This window comes from Corvus kubaryi, unplaced genomic scaffold (assembly GCF_017639235.1).
Source record: "Corvus kubaryi isolate FWS band 111438036 unplaced genomic scaffold, C.kubaryi_AGA036_p1.0 split2-37374, whole genome shotgun sequence".
Taxonomy (NCBI): Eukaryota; Metazoa; Chordata; class Aves; order Passeriformes; family Corvidae; genus Corvus; species Corvus kubaryi.
Genome location: NW_024582082.1, coordinates 1,551,445 through 1,571,540, shown reverse-complemented (window position 1 = coordinate 1,571,540; position 20,096 = coordinate 1,551,445). Strand labels below are relative to the sequence as shown.

General features: G+C 43.7%; 1 protein-coding gene across 1 annotated transcript in view; it reads left to right on the top strand.

Annotated features, from left to right (window-relative positions):
• LOC121658201 (polypeptide N-acetylgalactosaminyltransferase 10) overlaps window positions 1–20,096 on the top strand; it is an 82,435-nt gene that overhangs the window by 54,518 nt on the left and 7,821 nt on the right. The window contains exons 5-10 of the mRNA XM_042014785.1: window positions 5,030–5,215; window positions 6,716–6,899; window positions 7,812–7,929; window positions 16,079–16,186; window positions 17,943–18,164; window positions 19,440–19,556. Coding sequence (XP_041870719.1) covers window positions 5,030–5,215; window positions 6,716–6,899; window positions 7,812–7,929; window positions 16,079–16,186; window positions 17,943–18,164; window positions 19,440–19,556 — 935 coding nt within the window. The remainder of the gene's footprint in view (window positions 1–5,029; window positions 5,216–6,715; window positions 6,900–7,811; window positions 7,930–16,078; window positions 16,187–17,942; window positions 18,165–19,439; window positions 19,557–20,096) is intronic.

Here is a 20,096-nt window from a genome sequence, read left to right as displayed (position 1 = left end):
CTGTAATCAGTGAAGCAACAAATATTAATTCTCTCCCTTCCCAGACCTTTTCCTCTTTGTAAGATAGATTCAGCTTGGAAAGCTATGATCAGCCTAATCAATTTTCTATTACTGAGACTGGTGCTCATAGTACCATTTGTTAAATCAATTTATTATCCTCCCAACCAACTTCAGTGATCAGAGCGTGAAAACATTGAAAGAAAATTAAAACTAGTGGAAGTGCTGCCTGTTTGGATAACAGCACATTTTGCTGTTTCAAAGGATTACTCATCTGCACCAAAGTTAATTTCAATGATTTAGAATCTTCTATTTCAGGGAGGCCTGGCTTGCACATTGTGATGGATTCAGGAAGAAGTATAATTCGTTCTTAAATTGTTAAACAGCACGTTAGGGCCAAGTATCCAAGTAAAAATGAATGGATTCATTTGTAATCCTAAACAAGCGTGTCTTAAACAAGCGTGTCTGCGTGTGGGAGGGTAGGGATGGCAGGCTGGGGTAACCTGTAAACAAATGCCAGATACACAGTAGCACTTCAGGCTTTGGTGTTGGAAAGTAGCCAAAATAACCTGCAGAGAAGGGAAATGGTCCTTTTCTGCCTAAAATGGAATTCTGCAGATCCTCCAGTCCTGTCCTCCCATGCCCTTCAGTGGGAGGGGGAAGTTCCCTGGATTTTCAGAGTGCAGTGGCTCTCCCATCTTCATATCTCTAAGCTTCTGAGTGTAAACTAAAGCAAAGCACCTCAGCAAGTGCCACAATCCTGTAGGGCAGAGGGACCTTTGGAAGGTGTCTGGGAATGTTTCTGATTTCTGCTGCGCTGTTCCTTCTGGATTGGGTTGATGATACACATATGGCAGGGGCACTGGAGCTGCAGATGTGCTGTACAGGGTAAAATTCGGAAACCAAAGCTGATGGTATCATATGAACCATGAAATGTTGCACTGGCGGGACAGGGGAAGTATTTCACTCATAGTTCTTTCTCAGGACATAAATCTCTATAATAATAGTTTCAAGTCATGGCTGGTACTTAAAATTAGTTGGTTTTTTTTTTTTATATGGCAAATATTGGTACTTTCTTCCCTGCCAAATACTGCAGAGCTGTTACAGGGATTATAAGCCACTAAAAGAAAAAAAAAAAAGAGGTCCTTGGACTCTTCTGTCTTCCTCTGGGTTCTGTATATGCTTGGTTTTGAATTTCTTATATGCCTGTTCAGGTGGCAGAGTGCAATGTTGGAATGAAAAGTCAGCTGGATATGAGGAATTGCAGTCTTGGAAAGTCCTTGCCACGCTGCCACCAGACTAGTGGCATCTGAGGGCAGCTCTGCTTGGATGAGGCCAGTAGGAAGAAATACAGTAAGACCACCACGGAAATTTAACCTAGGGGAAAAAAATGCCTTATTTTGGAAAGTTTTGGGCTGTTTCTGTAAAGCAGGCTGCCTGTTGAAGCTTTTCTGCTCTTCACACAGCTTTATTTACAGCTCAAAGTAAAGGAAGTGGCAGTTCTTGACTGGGACTGTTAATGTATACACTGTACATCACGTTTATTGCAAAGTGTGTTAGCAAACTACCAGCCTAGTTCTTAATCTGCAGATAATCTTACTCTCATTTATATTTTTGGGCTGTGTTACTTTCTTTGCCCAGCATAGGCACTGCCATTGGAATCCATCCAGTTCACCTAACAACTTTCATTAAAGAAAATAGCCCTTGTAATAAAAATTACTCAGTGTGACAAGATTCTATAATGTATTTTTTTAAAGCTTCATAAAATTTTGTAGCGGTTAATGCCACTTGTTTGGGGTTTTTTTAATTTTCTTTTAAAAGAAAAAAATTTGGCTTAATTGGGACAATATTTGAAATAGAATTAAATAACTATTTTCTGTCTGGGTGCATAGAAGCCAGGCTGTGTGGCAGGAATAGCACAAGGATAAGGAAATAAGAAATCTCCTTGAAAAGCACATTTTACTGACTTTTGTGTCTTGTGAGGTTGCTCAGAAATCTGAGATTCTTCAGTTAGGGAAAGCAGATGCAATAAACTCTGCCCACTTACAGTTCACAATAGGGAAGTCTTAATCTTACAAAATGCAGAGATCAAACATGGATTTTTCTGCAGCAGTTGGGAGGAGCAGCTTACCTGAGCATCATCCCTCTGGCTGCAGGACAGCCCTCAGCAGGTGTGTCCCCTGCAGCAGTGCTGAGGGAGCACTTGCAGCTTTTCCTTGTTCTCCCAGCCATGAGGGACATGATTCCTGATGTGTGAGGCACTTCTTACCAGTGCAGTGAGCAGCAGGCTCCTCACTGCAAGCATGGAATGCTTTGGTATTTTCCTACTATGGAAGTGTAGTAAAGAAGTGCTGAAGAACCAAACCCAGCTTTAGGGAATGCAGTGAGAAGTCAGTGGATTGGGCTCTCTGCTGTCTCTTTGCAGAGTACTTGCCTGAGAAAACTTCATGGCTCCAATACCATCCTTTCCCCTGTTGCACAATAAAAATGGGGAAATCTCAGGTTTTAGCTGCTTGTTCATCCATACATCCAAATCACCCTGTCCTCAGTCAGTGTAGCAGAGCAGCCATCATCATCACAACTGATATGGTCAAGTTCAGTGACTCTGTCTTCACCTTCTGGGGTGTGTGTGAGAGCAGATCCCAGGACAATCTCGTGTTTGGTAGCAGGCTGAGTGTGCCATGCTCTTACCCCTGGAGGAGTCACTTCAGCTGCCTTCAGGTCTCACAACAAATGAAATGGCACCACAGACCAGAACGGTTCAGAAAGGCAGGTGATGCTAAAATGGAAATAATGAGCGCACACGTGGAAGACAAACCTCTGGGATCTTTCAGAGTCTCATTTTCTCATTTTAATCAAAGAGCTGAAGAAAGTCTCACTATATTTTCCATCGGTTTGGAGCTTTGGATTTTTTAAGACTTCCCACTGCTTTTTAGGTTTGGCTTGGATAATGTAAGTATTGTGGGGTCTGATCTTCAAAGTGTCTTCTGCTATTACCAATCTCTGGCTATTGTTAGGAAAATCAGACTGAGAGTGTCTGTGTGATGGTTCCCTCCTTTATTATAACGAGCACCAGCAACCACTCCCGTGTTTATCTTGTCTTGGGCACACTAAGTGAGGTCTGCATCCTGGTTTGGGTTTAGCTGATTTATGCTTGAAGTGAGGATTGTTTGTTCTCTGCAATGAAACAATCTTTTGTGACAGACTAACAATGGCAAGGGATGAGCTCTGATGTTAAACAGTGGTAGCTTTTCTTTCCTTTCTTTTTTTTTTTCCTTCTCTTCTCGTTTTAAGTCTACCCACTGCCTCAGGAGGAAGGCAGCTGCACTAATAATATGCCTAGTCTCTGTGGAAGGCCCTTATTTGAAAAATCTGTAATTGAGTGGACAAAATTTCTGGTTGCTTGAGAGAATCTATTCAGAGGAGACCTGAAAAGGATGACGGAAAAGCACACTAGACATCAAGAAGTCCTAAGGGCTCTATTGAGCAGGGAAACCTATGTAGATATTGTGGGACAATTACACTTGTCAGGCAAAACACGAAAAAGGATCTGTGAAAAAAAATTCCTGGGGAATGTTAAACAAAGCTTTGAACAGGGCAAAGAGCTTGCTGGGAATACCTCAAAAGCAAGGAGGTGTATTTGGCTGATATCTGAAGGAAAGCACACGATGGCTGCTTCAAAGAGCAGGCACAGAATGTGTTATGACAGGGCTTCTGACCATTTTCACAGTTGCCAGGTCAGCACAAGGGGGAGAGCTCATAACTAGCTTAAGTTTATTTGCTCCTTTGCTCTTTTCAGTGAGCTGTTCCAATGCCCAGCCTCCCTGGTGCCCTGTTCAGGGACACTTTCCTGCTGTTGGCCTTTCCAGCCCCTGCCTTTCATGCCTCCTTTGGAAGCTGAGGAAGATGTGCTGTACAGAGTGGAGAGGATGTGTACGCTACAGAAGGCAAATAACCCTGTGAGGTTATTTGTATTTCAGTGATTGCCTCTAGTCAAGTTTTGTTGTGTGAGATTTTAAGAAGTTACTTGCTTGGATGTAACATACTAAGTTTTGGCTAGTGAGGCTTCTTTCCTGCATCGGTTGCTGATGGCATTGGGTGGTGTGGGGCATTAATGAACAATTCCTGGCACCCTCTGAATGGGGTTTGCTGTCAAAACTTCAGATGCCTAAAAGATCAACCCATTAGTGATGAGGCCAGCATCAGCTCAGCCTATTTTTAGGGTTTTTTTGCTGCTTCACTCTTTGATGTAAAGACAGCTGTGTTCCCCTCTCTCTTGATGCAGACCAAACTTTCTATCTCCACTTTGGAACAAGCTGTCCATTGTTTTGATCACTCAGTGATCTTTCTCTGCAGCTCTCTTGTTTGAATTCTTGTTAATCATGGTGACTGCCAGTGTCTGTGTTAATTCAGATGTGGCTCCAGTCCATGTTCAGTAGTGTAAATATTTCCGTATTTAAATGCTAATCTCCTCTGATAAGCATTTAACGAAGCCATCCCCCTACACATTGTGGCTGTGCCTGTCTTGCAGCTTGGAGGGGTGTCTGACTAGGCTTTTTCCTGGTTTTTATTTATGCATGAGTGGATGGTTATGTTGTGTGTTTTGAAGAAACCAAACATAACTTAAATGCCCTGAGTGTGGTTTACTTCTGAAAATAAATTCCCCTGTGTCTCTTCTAAGTTACAGTGGTTTTCCACAAATGTCCAAGAATCCTGGCTCAGGGTCTGCTAGCTGTCTTGTTATTTCTTTTCCTCTTCCTCTGCTGCTTTCTTTCTCATCCTATAGTCTTTGTTCCTTTTTTTTTTCTCCTCTGTTTAATTGCTTCTGAGATTTTGGAACATCTTCAAAAAGTCTTGCTTAGGCAGTTATTTTTAGACCTTTAAAAGAAGTAATTTTTACTTCTTTTTTCCTGTTACTGCATCTGTTACCTGTTGAGGCCATACTTCTAAAGACATCTCCTTCTGGTAAAGACAGAACTGCATTTTTAAGAAATGGGTTGTTACAGTGTCCCAATCTCTCCTTTTCATACAGAACACCTGAAGAAACGCCTGGAAGATTACATGGCCCAGTTCCCGAACGTGCGGATCCTGCGGACCAAGAAGAGGGAAGGGCTGATCAGGACTCGCATGCTGGGGGCCTCCGTGGCCATCGGGGACGTCATCACCTTCCTGGATTCCCACTGCGAGGCCAACGTCAACTGGCTGCCACCTCTCTTAGGTGAGTGGGGAGTTGTTGAAATTATTCCCACCTGTTGTTTTCCCCTCATGCTGTAAGTGGATAAAAGAGACATGGGATGTCATAAAAGGGAGAACAAACCAACCACAAGACTCAAGTGAATTGTTGGCAACTTGTAGTGTTTAACAGAAGATTTTTTCTGTTCTGGAGTCCTGCACTGTGCAGTAACCCTGCCATATGCTTTTGTTAATTAAAGAGCAGAAATCATATTCTTCTGTTTCCTCGTTAAATGAAATCTTAAATAATTTACAGCTTGGTAGAAGAGTAAACTATCACATGGTCATTCAACAGCTTGCAGAGAGGAATGGCTTTATGATACAGAAAAGATCTTTGCATACAGTTTTTGAGTAGCTTTATAACTATATTTAACTTCATAGCCTGTGAGCCTGTGAAAAATACTTCTTGTGAATGAGAGCTGCTGGTGTGTATTTGCAGAACATGAGCACTCTTTTCCAAGGCAGCACTTCATCTTTGAGGAGGTGTCAGTTCTTTTTAAGGATGCCTAATAGAAGGGACAGTGCCGTCTGTTTCTGGTACCTTGTCTGCCTCTGGCTGGTACCAAACTCCTTCACAGCCCTACTGTGAGTGACCTGTCAGAGCTCTCTGAGGTGTGACTTCCTCAAATAGGCTGTGGCAACAATCATCAAGTGGACATTTAAGAAAGAGTCAGATTTTCCCTCAGGATTGATGGATTGTTATCCTGTTGCTTTCACTACAGTTTATATCTGGCAATAGTTTGAAACATTTGCAGCTTTATGAGCCCCAGGGAGGGAGGACAGAACTAGCTCCAACACCATTTAAATGAGAACACAAAGAGGATGCTTTGATTTTTAAAGCACAGAAAGGATTTCTGTGAGATGTGTTTTGGAAGCTGAAACATCATTTTATCGCCTTTGCTCTGAGAGCTAACTTCCAACAAGAGACCGTCTCAGTAATAAAATATTTTTTAAATTCCAGATGTTTATGCAGGAATTAATCCTGTGTTGTATTATTTGGAAGAAAAGGTTGGAGGGGAGGAGGTAGCACTTGCATTTCTTCAGCCTGCTGAGAGTACTTATGCCATTAGTCTGAAACGTTTCCTGCCAGATTCTGGCATGACAGTTAGGGCTGGGTGGTGCCGTGGGTTATTCCCTGGATTTGGATCTGCACAGAAGGGTTCACATCCTAGTCAGTTGCGGAATGGCGATTGCTGACTGAGTACAAGAAGTCTGGTTTCAGCCTGGCAGTCAGCTCTCTGTGGTAGTGTGGCTGTGTCTTCCCATTCTGCTTCTGGGTGATGGGTGCCTGATGTTTTTCTCTCAATGATTGCAGAAGTAGCAGATAAATTGATATAAATTGGAGCATCTGCTCAGGAGAGAAGCAACGAGGAAGAAAGCTGTGTCGTTCTTGGACAACTTCACATTTTGATGCTCTTTTTTTGTAATTTCATGGTCAAGAGAACCAACTGGTGCAGATTTTCTAACATGTTTCTCCAATCTTCAGATCGCATTGCCCGAAACCGCAAGACTATCGTTTGTCCTATGATTGATGTTATTGATCATGACCACTTTGGATATGAGACTCAGGCTGGAGACGCAATGCGAGGGGCATTTGACTGGGAGATGTATTACAAGAGGATCCCTATTCCTCCTGAGTTGCAGAAACCTGATCCCAGTGATCCCTTTGAGTAAGTTACTGAAACACAGCGTGCTAAGAGCCAGCTAATGAAATAACACCCGCTGCAGACTTGGTTTACACCTCAGCATAGCAAAAGCCAGAAGCTGGTGTTAAGCTACTTGCTTTTTTTGGCAGCTGTTTGCTTTGTTGGTTTAAAAGAAATGCATTGTATAGTAGCTGTGAACACTCTCATTGCTGTTTTTTGCCACGTTAATCCCGCAGAAGTTAACATTTCATTTCATTGAAAACTCTAATGTGTAACAATTAACGTGGTCATTTATTACTGAGATCTTTCAAACATAACTTAGTATCCCTAATGCTCTGCCAAAAACAACAAACCAAAGGTGGGTTATGTGTCATTTCCAGGTGGGGGAAGAAGAAAACCTAGTAGAATAATTACAGCAATTTTGATGATTACAGTGCACTGCAGAAGTAAATCTGTGATCAAGTTGTCCTCTGCTGTTGCTGTGCTTGTCAACACTGAGACAGTTCTGCTTTTATACTTCTGCAGTGTTTTAAAAAAACCAACAAAACAAAAATAACCCAAACAAACCCCTTTTTGAGGTCAAACTCAAAGACTTAATCCTACAACTGAGGCAGAGCATCATGTGTGCAGCATACAGGTCCCGTGGGGAGAGGTGGTGTCCTGTGTCCTGTCACTTAATGGTCAACTCCTGCCTGTTTGGAGGAGAGGCATTGGCTGGTTCTGAAGGGAGCCAGGTCTGGTCCTCCTCGTTTGCAAGTGGGAAATCAGTAGATAACACCAAAACAACCAAAACGAACTTTGACAGGGCTGTAAAGGCACCAGGAATACTGGGTGGTGAAAAGAATATTTGTCAAATCTTGCTTTGTTTTTTAAATGTTTAGCTAGAGATCTGTGTCTTTGAATGTTTTGTAATATGGAGTCTGGTTTTTCCTTAAGGTCTCCTGTAATGGCTGGAGGACTGTTTGCAGTCGATAGAAAGTGGTTCTGGGAGCTGGGAGGGTATGATGCAGGTCTGGAGATATGGGGAGGAGAGCAGTATGAAATATCCTTTAAGGTGAGCCATGTTCTCTGGAAATTACTTTTGTTTTGAAAAGTAAGAATTTGTTCTGAGGCACAGAATGTGAATGATCTATCTTGTCCTTGCTTTTGCGTGTGACTAAAGGTGAAAGAGCTGGGAGTAGTAAGGTAGTGCACAGAAGAAACAGTGCTGATGTGAGCAGTCAGCTCTGAGGGTCAGTTTTGGAGCAGGGTTAGCTGGGGTGTCCCTGTTCTGTGGCCACAGCTCCTGATGCATGCACCCTTGGCAGCAAGGGTAAGTCAGCTTGTGTGGAGCTCTTTGACTCTTAGGCTCACCCTGGAAAGATGGTGAAATACTCTTCTCCTTGAGGGAAGGATTCCAGTTCCAGGAGCTCAGTTTGAGTGCCCAGAGAGGAGAACAACTTTGTCTGTAATCAATCCAGCTGACTCCTGGCTGTGAGGAACCCAGGCTAATACTTACCTGGGAAGAAGTCTTCAACAACTGGAGTCATAACTGTTGCTGGCAATGACTTTGGATCATTATCTGCCTGGCTTGGGAACAGTTCTGCTACTGACTGATTGGCTGAGCTGGTCAGTGAGGGCTTTAAGAGTTAGCCAGCTGACCAAAAATGCATACTAAGAGTAACAAGCCACTGTAACCCACCAAGACTGCTGGTACCTGTGTTCTGTTGGAATATGGCACTCTGAAATCCAACTTGGGAAACCCAGCAGAATGTCCCAAACCCCTGAAGGCAAGTGGCCTTCTCTTCAGTAGGGGGAATCCTTCCCATAGCCTGGACCAAACTGAGTGAAGATTTCTATGTTAAACTCTGTTTGAGGTTTCTTTCAGAGGTTGAATATTTAATTTTACAGGTGTCTGGATGCCACTGACCTCAGCACGGGGCTAAAAGATGGCAGGGGTGCTACTGTAGTGCACAGTTTGGTTTCAGCAGCTAAAACTCTGCACATCTCCCCTGACAAGTCATGGCTGATCTCTTACAAAACAGATTCCTGAATCTCCACGCCTCTGTGCAATTCAAAGGATATCAATCCTCAGCAAGCCCTGTTGCCATACACACACCCCGTGTGCTACTGGGCAGCAAACAGAGGGAGAAAAGACTTTTTTCTTTTCTTCCATCATTTTCTCACAAGAACCTCTAAGTCACCTTGGATGTCCCTTGTCCTCTGTAATGGTGGCAGGAAGGGAGGGGTGAGGGCACCCTCTTTGGGGGTGTCAGTGTGGTTAGAGCCATTTCATCTTGGTGTTGCATGTAATGAAATTGTGTAAGGCGCTCATTCTCTGTGGGAAGGGCAGGGGCAGCATTCAGCCTCTTCCTCTCTGAAAATGCTGATTTCCAAGAGTGATGACAGTGGCTGGGCAAGCCCTTTGTCTCCAGTGCCACAGCAGACAGTCACACTGCTTGATCTGCAGGAAATAAGACTGCCTCATTCATCTGTTTGCTTATCCCCTCTGAAACACGCTGTGTTTTATTTCAGTCCAGAGATGGTAATTTATGGAGGGATAAATTTGCTTTAATTAATCTCTGCAAAGACCACCTTTTTCCTTTCATTGTGCAACAGAAAAATGAAGTTTTCACTGAAAGAGACTCAGTGTATTTTCAGAAATTAAGATAAATTGATACATTCATCTGTGGCTGATAGATTTAATAATTCTGCTGGAATTGCAAGAATAGAAGGTTTGTTCATAGAATTTATGAAGCTATGACATTTCCTGGCGAGCTTAGAGCTACGTTTTTACCTTTAGAAGCAGACTGAGATTTTGTAGTTAAAGGTGCACTGTCAAATAATTTAAAGCTCTGGCTTTAGGCATGGGGTACCCGCTTTCATATTATTTATTATCTCATGGGAATTCAGATTCTAAGCATGCCAGATTTACAGCCCAGCTTTAACAAAGAATCCGTTCCTGTCCCTGGGTGTTGTGGGTGCAGGTGCTCTTCTGTACTGCTGGTCTGTGATCCATTGCATTGGATCTTGCCTTCTTGAGACTTACCAGGAGTACAGGGATTTTTGGAGGGTTATTTTGTGTTTGGGGTTTTTTTTTTTCCTTGAGCATATTCTTTTTTTGGCCATTCATGGACTGTACTTTGCTGGTTTTGCCTTTATTTTAAAATCCAGGGCTCTGTTGCTGAGAGACTGGAAATAAACAAGTTTATTTAGGAGCCTCTTCCCTTTCTATTTGGAAATCATACATATTTCTGTTATCAGCTGTCTCTGCTTCCTTCTGAGCACAAATTTTCAAGCAAGCCAACAGAGAAAGCATCAGTGTTTAACACCTCAGAAAAAGATTTAACTAGAGGGTGGATCAAACTCTAGAAGCCTTGCACCTTGTATGAAACGTGTACATCAAACATCACTAGGAAACATTGCATGTAGGAGGAACAAAAAAATTTAGGTGAACTTTCTAAGCTTAACTGCTGGTTTGTAGTTTTCTGGGTCTTACCAATCCCTTAAAACAGAAATTTCTAGTTCAGAAATGAAGGAGTTGATCTATCCATTCCGTATTCAAGCAGAAAACAGGCGCTGCTTCCTTCTCTTGACCTGTGTATATCCAGAGCAGCTCAGTGCCTCTAAGGCAGCACTGCTGCAGGTCAGGGTCTGCCTGTTTCAGGTCACTCCAGACACAGCAGGCCGATCACAATCTCCAGTGGTAGTTGCAGGTGAATTCCCAGCTGCTGACCTTGGAGTGTGTTCTTGTATTTTGGGAAAAGAGTGAACAAGCATTCGTAGCTGTCTCTGTGGGGCGTTTGTCACCTTTCCTTTCTGGTGCCTCGTGGTTCCTCTGCTCAGCAGACTTCATTGAGGTGGGGTTTTTTGCTCTTTTGGAGTTACTTCCTTATCTCTCCTCTCTTAAAGTTTTTCCTGGTCTTCCTTATCTTTCTGATTGTGTGAACAAAACTAAATGCTTTACCCAAAGTTACAGTGGGCCTTTCCTCTTCTAAAAACAATTTAATAGCTGCCTACGTAACCACTTCTTTTTTTTTTTACATAAATGCATTTAATTTCGAGCAGTATGTGTGAAGCATTTAAACTGTTCCTTCCTGCAAGTGCTACTTTGTACAGCACTTATCTACGCTCAGTTTTATTTGAGATGCTGTTGCCTCTTTTCCAGTATTTTTGTGGTTTCTATTCTGTTTGGCTTACGTAATCGTCACTAAACTGCTTCACACCTCTCTTCCATAAATACATAGTCTCTGATTTTTTTGGTTATGGGGAAACAGAAGAGTAAAAAGGGATGTCTCTTGACTTGTATGGGCATAATTATAGATGTACTTTGTATCTCAGATCTGAGTGGTGTGGTTCCCAGTCCACACTGTACTTGAAGAGCAAAGAATGAGAATCCAGAATGTCCCTCGCTAGGTGATAAATCATTTCAGTTTTAGAAACATTTGTCTTGTAATTTGAAGGTTGGAAAGCCTTCATAAAATGCGAAGGACTCGGTGCAAACAAGCCAGATTGGCAGTTGCCCTGGAAAGAGCACTTAAAGGGGAGACAAAAGAGCTGGTCAGTACTTGTGATCTTCACTTCTTGCTTCAGCAATAGGAAAAGAGCCATTGCACTTACTCTGGTGATTGTAGGTCATTGCATTTTTCCGGATCCTTTTCCCAAACCATCAGCATGGATTGCTTCTGATTTCCACAGCACAAAACATGTTACATGTTTTCCAACAAATCCAAGTGCTGCATAGCTCCTCTTCACATGTCTAATGGCTGCATCTCCTTTGCCCCACGCCAGCAGCACGTTTCTGATTCCCATTTTGCCACTGGGCTCTGGCAGGTGCATAGTTCGGGTGCAGCTGCCAAGGGATCCCCTCTGACAGCATTTCTACTTGTGTTGCTGAAGTTAGTGCTGATTGTGAGCCTGCACTGCTTATTCCGGGCACATACTCACGCCACTTTCCAGCAGCTCACGTTTGCCCACACTGGAACAGGCCGGGCATTCTGCTGCTTTTTTTGTGGGCTTTTTTTTTTAGCCAGCACATGCTGCTTAATTCTAAGGCTCTCAGCTGCAGTACAGGGTGGCTTCTCTCTCCCTATCTGGTGATGCACAGATCAGTTTCAGGCCATTGACTTGAATTTTTTGCCTTTGTTCACCCTCTGCTTGGTTCAGGTTCCTGAGCAGCCTCCCACCAAGCAGCAGCAGGGAAGTGCTCCCCTCCAGTCCCTGAAATGTGATTATTAGAAAGTGCTGTCATTACTCTCAAATGCTCCAGACGGCGAGGAGGGGCTGTACTGGTGTGTGGTGTGTGAGATGTGCTGTGCAAACACACGGATCCCAGTGCCTCACGAGCTACCTTAATCTCTCAGAGAGCTCCAAGTCCCAGCAGTAGAAGCAGCTGATACTTCCACTATAGAGGATTACAATTTTCCTGAATTATTGCCCTTGCTTTCATCCTCTCAGCTACTTTGTTATGCAGAGAACCCCCTTGACTTATCCTCTGCGTCCTTTTCTTCCCACCTTTCAGTGTGTGCTCACACAACCAGCCAGCTGCTCTCTGTTGGTCCATCCCATGGTCTTCAATTCTGTTGTGTCTTGCAGAAGCAGCTTTATTTTCAAGGCTTAACTATCCTTTGTGTTTTTTCCCTCTCTTGGGAAGCATTGGCTCACTATGGTGCAGTCATTGGAAACCATAAACCTTGTATACTCAGGTAATTTGTGTTCACACACCAACTGCAGCATTGTATTGTGTGTTTGAGAGGAGAGGTTCAGCTGTCTTACCTGACATTGTTTTCTGAAATTGCAGAAAGGGAATTGGATCAGCATAACATTCCCATGTAGAGAATAGGTGGCATATTATCTGCTGCTTTCATAGCATACTGACTGAATCGAAGGCTCTGGAGTTGCTTTATGAATATGGAGTTACAGCTCTCCAGGCCTCTGGGAAGAGGGAAGCAATATCACCAGTGTTATTTTATTTCCCTTGTGTAGTTTTTATTATTAGGGTGAGATTGTGGCCTTAGCTAAATCTGCTCAGTGTGCCCGTTGACCTCAGCATAGCCAGGTTTTCTCTTAATTCTAGCAGATCTGTCAGCTGCTGGATTCCAAGCCCAAAATGAAGATTGGCGAAATTGTGCCTGAGGAGGAAGAGAAATTTCCTGTTCTCTCTTGATGAGATCTGATTAGATTATTGTAAGAAGCACTGTCTTCCTGACGAGCTTTAATTCTTGTTCTTACGGCATAAATGGCTGTTTGAAATCAGGTGCAAGTTCAGGCTCTGACGTTTTCTGTCATGTCAGCCAGGGAGTGAGGCATGATCTGTAAAACACCCAGAAGAAACTGGCTCCTGTGGCCTAAGGAGAAGGCAGTAAGTGGCAGTCATTGTTGTGGGGAAGGCACAAGGTTGTGGCCGTTTCAGCTGTCTGACAGCGCGGTATTTTTAGCAGTGTACGTTCTGGTGTGTCATGCCTGGGAACTGTACTCTGCTTTAAAAACAACCAAATATCAGTAACTGAGTGGAAGTGTTCCCTCAGCTAGCACACAGCTATTTTGGGTTTGCTTCCCTTGCAGTTACTCCTTGACAGACCCTTGGATGCAATTCCCTGACCTTTAGCTCTGGCTTTCGAATGCTTTTGTTAGCTGTGTTTTACCAATGCATATCACGCTCTTTCCCTCTCCCCCTTCTTCCAGTTGTATAGATAAGGACTGGTAATTGTCTTTATGGAGGTGGTAATGAGTTCTGTCACCACACAAAGCAGCTCACTAATAAAATAAATCAAAGCAGCAACGAATGAATGGAAAGCATGCCTTTAAAATTAGATTTGTACTGTGGGTGCCACACTGTCACTTGCAGCGTGAGGCAACATTAAAAAGGCACAGAGGTGGCAAAGTACCTTGAAAGGGTCACTGAGTTCTGCTAGTAGGGATTAGGAAGCTTTCCATTGCCTCCATTGCAGCATCTTTTGGAAATAAATATTTTAAAGCACAATCAGGAAAAGAGCAAGTCAAACTGATGTTAGGTTTTACTCATTAAGCAACTGAGTTAAGTAGCTTTTCTGATCACATCATTGCATGTGTTCATGTAATGTTGTCTTTTATGCCTGGAGTCTTGTACCAGGCTGGAGCTCCTGGCCCATCAGTTGGGTCCAGCCTCCCCCTCCTGCTGCCTCTCCAGCGTAGGGCTCTATGGATCATTGCTGTCTGGTACCACTTCACCAGCTCTGCAGCACAAGGACAGCTCTCTCCTCTCCAGCTGTACTGACTGCAGGGCTCTGCTGCTCAGCTTACACAGGGACATCCTGTTCCAGAGAAGTGTATTCATGGTGGTCTGCCTGAAAGCCTTTCCTTAGAGATGGGGCAGGTGAGGCATCCTCAGGGCAGGCAGCAAAGAAAACAGGCTGGTGTTTGCAGCCAGGCTTGTGTTACACTAAAATGCAGCTGGTGTGAACCCCTCAGGCTTCTTGCTGCAGGGTGCAGTGCAGGGTTGTGCAGGTTGTTGAGGAGTGTGTGTCTGTGCAACGGGGCTCTGGGCTTCTGCTGCTGCTCCTGCAGGTTTTTATGGTTCCCAGAACTGTTGCGGCTCTTGGAGCCTTACACAAACCTTTTCTGTCGTAGAAACACAAACCATGGCCAGATCCTTGTTTTCTCAGCGTATCTGTTAATTTCCTAGCAGTGAAATCATGCTCTGGCCCTCTGCAGCCAAAAGCACAATCGCTGCAGAACAAGAAGCATTTCTAATTCCATAAGAAACTTCATAGAAGCTGAGTGCTAGTTTCTTTTTCATCTCTTCTGCACCAGCCTCTCAGGACACAGCAGGGACAAAAGGATTGAAATTCTGTAGAAGGAGAGTTTGTCAGCTTTCTTCTTGTCTCTCTCATCATAACGACATGTAATTAAGTACCTTGAACTTTAGAAGTTGCCTGCGAAAAATATTTCTCTAACTGAGAGCAACCAACCTCCATTAAGTTATACGCAGTCAGCAAATGCCTGTAATTATTAGGGCCAGCAGACAGCTGAAACTCCAGAGGACTTTAGTGTCAGGGCTAATAATTATGCAGCAGCCTTGGCCAAATATTTCTCTTCCAAGCTAAGTATTTAATATTGTCGCTGTAGAATATTAATGGAATTGCCTGCTATGTGTGAAGCTGTTGACTAAGCTCATTGTACAGTGAACTGTGGTGGCTCAAATTAGCCCCAGTGAACGGGGAGATCAAGAGCTCTGCACCAGCCTGCCCGAAATCCATGGCCTTCAGGGCACTCCCGTGGGATCTGGGGACAAATGGAAAGGCAAAGGCAGTGCCTCGCTTCAGGAATTCAGAAAGTCATTTGTTTGGCATTCTAAAGGGTGCTTTTTCTTTTAAGTATTGATTGAATATTTCTGTGAAGCACACAAATATTTCTTAAACTTAATGAAGTAGATTGGCTGGTTTAGAAAATGTCTCCTTTTGTTTCACTTCGACAAAATTACTACATCCATGCTATAAATAAAGAATAAAAGAAAATTGTTGCAGAGCGCTGGCACAAAGTGAAATCTTCCCAGATGGGGAAGGAAGCTTTTGGGCCCAATCTAGACATTAACCAAGCATCAAGGTAGTCCTCTCCAACTAGGAGTGTGTTCTAGTGACTTCCTGAGGGCTTTTTAAAGCTATTTATGTGTTCACCAGGCAGAGATTTCCACTTAATTGTAAGGCTGCAAACGCAATGAATGAATGTCAGCAATGAAACCATAAAAGAGCAGTGATAACCACAGGGAAAAGTAGCAGTTTCTTCTGATTTCTGGCACTTGAACAGGCTCATGAATTCCCTGGAGCCTTGTGCATAACACATGACCACCTGTACTAGGGAGATGGCCTCCCTTTTACAGCCTCGTTACACAACCTACACCCCGGGTTTTTTATGGCAGCCCAGTTTAACTATTGTGGTTACTACTGCTGTAATAACATGTATCAGTTTAAAGCGAGGAGTGTGCTGTTTTCTCAGTGCTGAGATTTTTTTCCCTGTTCTTTTCTGTATAGAAGGCTTCAGAGCACTTGTGCTAAATCAAGGCTTGCTGCATGGCTCTAAGCAGGTAGTTATAGGATTTGGGACTAAGGCAAGGAGGGGAGGGGATTTGGGAAGAGTGTACTTTAATGTCAAAATCTGGGTTAAGTTTTTTTATTACTTGAAAGTCTTTTCCTTTTCATTTTCCTTCATAAAGCCAAGACTGAATGTGTTTCTCTGCTGTTCCACAGGTATGGATGTGTGGAGGTCGCATGGAGGACATCCCTTGCTCTAGAGTTGGTCATATCTACAGGAAATACGTTCCATACAAGGTTCCCACAGGAGTCAGCCTGGCAAGAGTAAGTGGCAGTGGCATTCCCCACAACAGTAGTCTGACTGCAACGTGACCATGCTGTTGTCTACTCTCACCCCACAATGAGAGGCAGATGTAGGGGGTTTTGTCTGTAATTTGCACTTGCACAGTGTTACAGTGGTGGATGTGTAGCACAAAGGGAAGAGAGCCCGGGGAGCTGCAGATGAGTGTGTGAACAGCTGCCATGCTCCCGATATCAGCCACTGCTGGGTGCTGGACACAGACTTTGTGATCAGGCGCTGGCTATAAAAACAAGATATGGCTTTATTTGTATAATACTTCAGTCATTTTATAGCTGTGCTCTCCAAGAGCAGCAGGCTTCAGCGTGGTGATTGGTTTTGGTGATTGAAAGACCTCTCAACTTCAAGCATTACAGACCACTGAATGGGCAAGCTGTAATTTTCCACAATGGAATGTTCGGTGCCATCTTATTTCTTAATCTAGTGTAGCCCAAAAAAGAAAGAGCTTTCACCTGTCCTGCGCTGGGTTTCTCCAGCTAATTTTCAAATTGAGGAGGGATTGCATTGCCCTCTGGTGGGAGAAAAAAATCATAGTAGCAGGAAGGCTGCAAAAGTAAAAACCTCAGAGAGATGCCCTGCTTTTCTGAAGTCTTACAGCTTGCTCAGTGTTACAGTGCTTCCCAGTTTAATAGCATCGCCCCAGTTATAGATTTGGATTTATTCCTCAGCCCAGCAATGACCTGTCAGAGCGACAGAGCACTCTCCTGTCTGTGCCATCTCCTCAGGAGGGAGCTGTATTTCCTTTGATTCAGTATTTGGCTCTTGTGTACTCCCCAGTGCTGGAAGGAAACAGCAGAGAGGTAGGAAAGGCTGTTTCTTGGCATCTAACCGACACTTTGAGGTAAACACCTGCTCCTGTTGTGTGGAGGCTGCATTTGGGGCAGGATCAGCCAACTGCTTACTCTTAGCTTCCTCATTTTTTTGGTAGTAAATGATCACTGCTGGACTGAGCAGCTTCATGCAAGGAGTCACAGCTGCACATGGCACATTACTGACGGTCACCAAGAATGTGCCTGATGTTGCCAGAGAATAACCCAAGGTTCAGCACTCTCAAGGGTGCTGTGACAAGCAGGTCGTCTTGGGAGGGTGGTGTTTGTTGCTGTCTTGGAGTTGCACAGGGGATTAAGTTCTACAGTAATACATGAAATGTGCTGCTGCCACGAGGTAAAACCCTTTGCTTCTGTTCCAAAGGGTCATCATCTGAAAGCTCCCTATTCCTGAGGTATCTCAGAGTTTTACCCAAGAAAATGGAAAAAAAGTGCTAAGAAAGAGTATTGTGAACTGAAGCTTTTCAGAAGGGAGTACTGCAAATCCCATTTCTAGATGGATATAAAAGATGCAATAAGAAGGATTTAAGAAAGCAGCTTTTTGTCAGAGACCTTTGAATGTCCAGTGGTATTTACCAGCATCATGTTCTGACTAGTTTCCTTACAGAAAAAAAGGGAAGAAAAACAACTTTTGATTAATATTGTTTTTCTTAGCCACAAGGAACTAGATATAATGGCCAAGTGCCAGGATTCTGTTTTGACCTCAACTGAAAATATCTTTCTAAAAGTCCCTTGGAACTAGAGAGTAATAAAAATAATCTGTGTCCTGAAGCTGGAGAGAAAGAGTGGATGTGAATGAAAATCCTTTCTGAGCAAAAACATGCGAGCTGCTCTGAATGCTAATGGTGGTTTGTGCAGCACTCTTAGGTGGTTTCCCCTCTCGTTCTCCCCCCAGAACCTGAAGCGGGTGGCTGAGGTGTGGATGGATGAATATGCAGAGTACATTTACCAGCGCAGACCCGAGTACCGGCACCTCTCCGCGGGCGACGTCGCCGCTCAGAAGGAGCTTCGCAACAACCTCAACTGCAAAAGCTTCAAGTGGTTCATGAATGAGGTTGCCTGGGACTTGCCAAAGTTCTACCCACCAGTGGAGCCTCCAGCAGCTGCCTGGGGAGAGGCAAGTTTGTGCTCTGACATCTGCAGTGGGCAGGCAGGCTGCAGTTTGGTTTTTTAAGGTTGCCCACGTGCCTCAGTTGCTGTGGGTAAGGTGCGAGCAAGTGTTTAAAGATCTGTTGATGTTTCAAAACCCAGAACTCCTCTACCATTGCACTGGCCTGATCAAAGCAGGCAGTTGGGCAGGCAGCTGCTTCTATTAGTGCACAGCTCCAACAAGAATAGAGACTTGGCTTGTTCTGCATGTTGTGTATTTAGCAGAAAGCAGAATGTGCCAGAGGGAGGACTAGGGAGAGGCAGCAGCTGAGCAATAGTGAAATCTTGTATTTCCAAAGGGCTTCACAACTGTGTTGAGCTACTCTTGTCCTTATCTTTCCCATGTGAAAGGCAGGAAAACCATCCGTATTTTTGAAAGTCAGCTGTGTTCTGGGAATAGAATCACCCCAGGAGTGAGGCTGTGAATTGTTACACACGTCTCTCGTGGCTGAGTGTTTTGGGTCACTTAAAGAATCACTGGCAAAGGCGTCAGCAAAAGCAGGTGTAATATAAAAGTGAAAGCATGACAAAGTTTATTGGTAAGGTTCACTCTACTACTTTCTAGAGAGTTAAAGCACACGGAGAAAAAGCAAGCTAAAATCTAAAATCAATCAATCTAAAATTGAAACCAACCAAAAATTACCTGTGTGAAGACGGGATGGAAAAGGGTAAGGACAAAAGAGAATAAGGGAGAACCTCTCATGGAGTTACAAGGTTCAGAGTGGACCTCCTTACTAAACTTAGCTCTGAACTCAAATAGTTTAAGCCTAATGGTTTAACAGCGCTTAAACTTAACAGCACTTAATGGATAACTTAACAATTTAGCAAAAGATTCATGTAGGATTTACTATAGCACAACAGTAACTCAGAAATCTAAAGTACTTAAGAATCAAGGAGACTAACATTCATTGTACATTTGCTGTAGCATATTCACACTGGCACAGACCTATGGGAGGATGAACAAGGTATAGACCTGTGAAAAATGGCACCATCAGACAACCCAGCCCACAGTGGGCTCTGCAATCCTGTCACTGGTGGGTTTTGCTATGTGCTGGAGGTACAGCTGGCAGTGGGCCCCATTTTGAGTTCTGTACTTTCTTCCAGCTCTAACCAGCCAGCTCAGACTCACAGTTAAGTGAGGAATCTTAAAACTAACTTCATACAAACACTGCTGCAATTTGAGACAATTTGAGCCTTCTTTCTGCTAGGAGCAGGAGATTCAGTGACTAATTTACTATTTCAGATACGCAATGTGGGAACTGGCCTGTGTGTGGATACTAAGCATGGAGCCCTGGGATCCCCACTGAGGCTGGAAAACTGCGTGAAGGACAGAGGAGAGGCAGCATGGAACAACGTGCAGGTAACAGTCTGATAAATCATCGGCCCCTAAATCTGGGGAGGGAGAGGTTCCAAGGACCAATGTTTAAGGAAGGCCATTTAGAGCTGTCATGTCCACCCCAAGGCTCACGTGCTCATTGTACTTAGGTACAGGATGTGGCTTGTGCTTGTGCCACAGGGGGGTCTGGAGCCTGGCAGACTGTGCGGAGCTTTTACCTCTGCTTTGAAGTTCTCAGAGAGAACAAAAGAAATGACAAGAAAACAGTGTGCCAAAACAATAAACCAGTAACAAGGCAGCTGTAATATGTAACAAAGTGAATATTAACTTCAAAGGTTGTGCTGAAAGAAGTGATAGAAGAGCATCATGCATATTAATGAACCTGCAGGAGCATTCAATAACTGTTCACTATCATCCTCCTGACAGGAGGCAAATGCATTATAAACACCCAACCATTGCTGGAGTGATGAAACCAGCCAGGTTATAGATTCACCCTCTCAACATATGAGGTGCCAGAAACGACAGCTTTATTGTAACAGAAGGGAGGAAAATATTAGTTTGTCT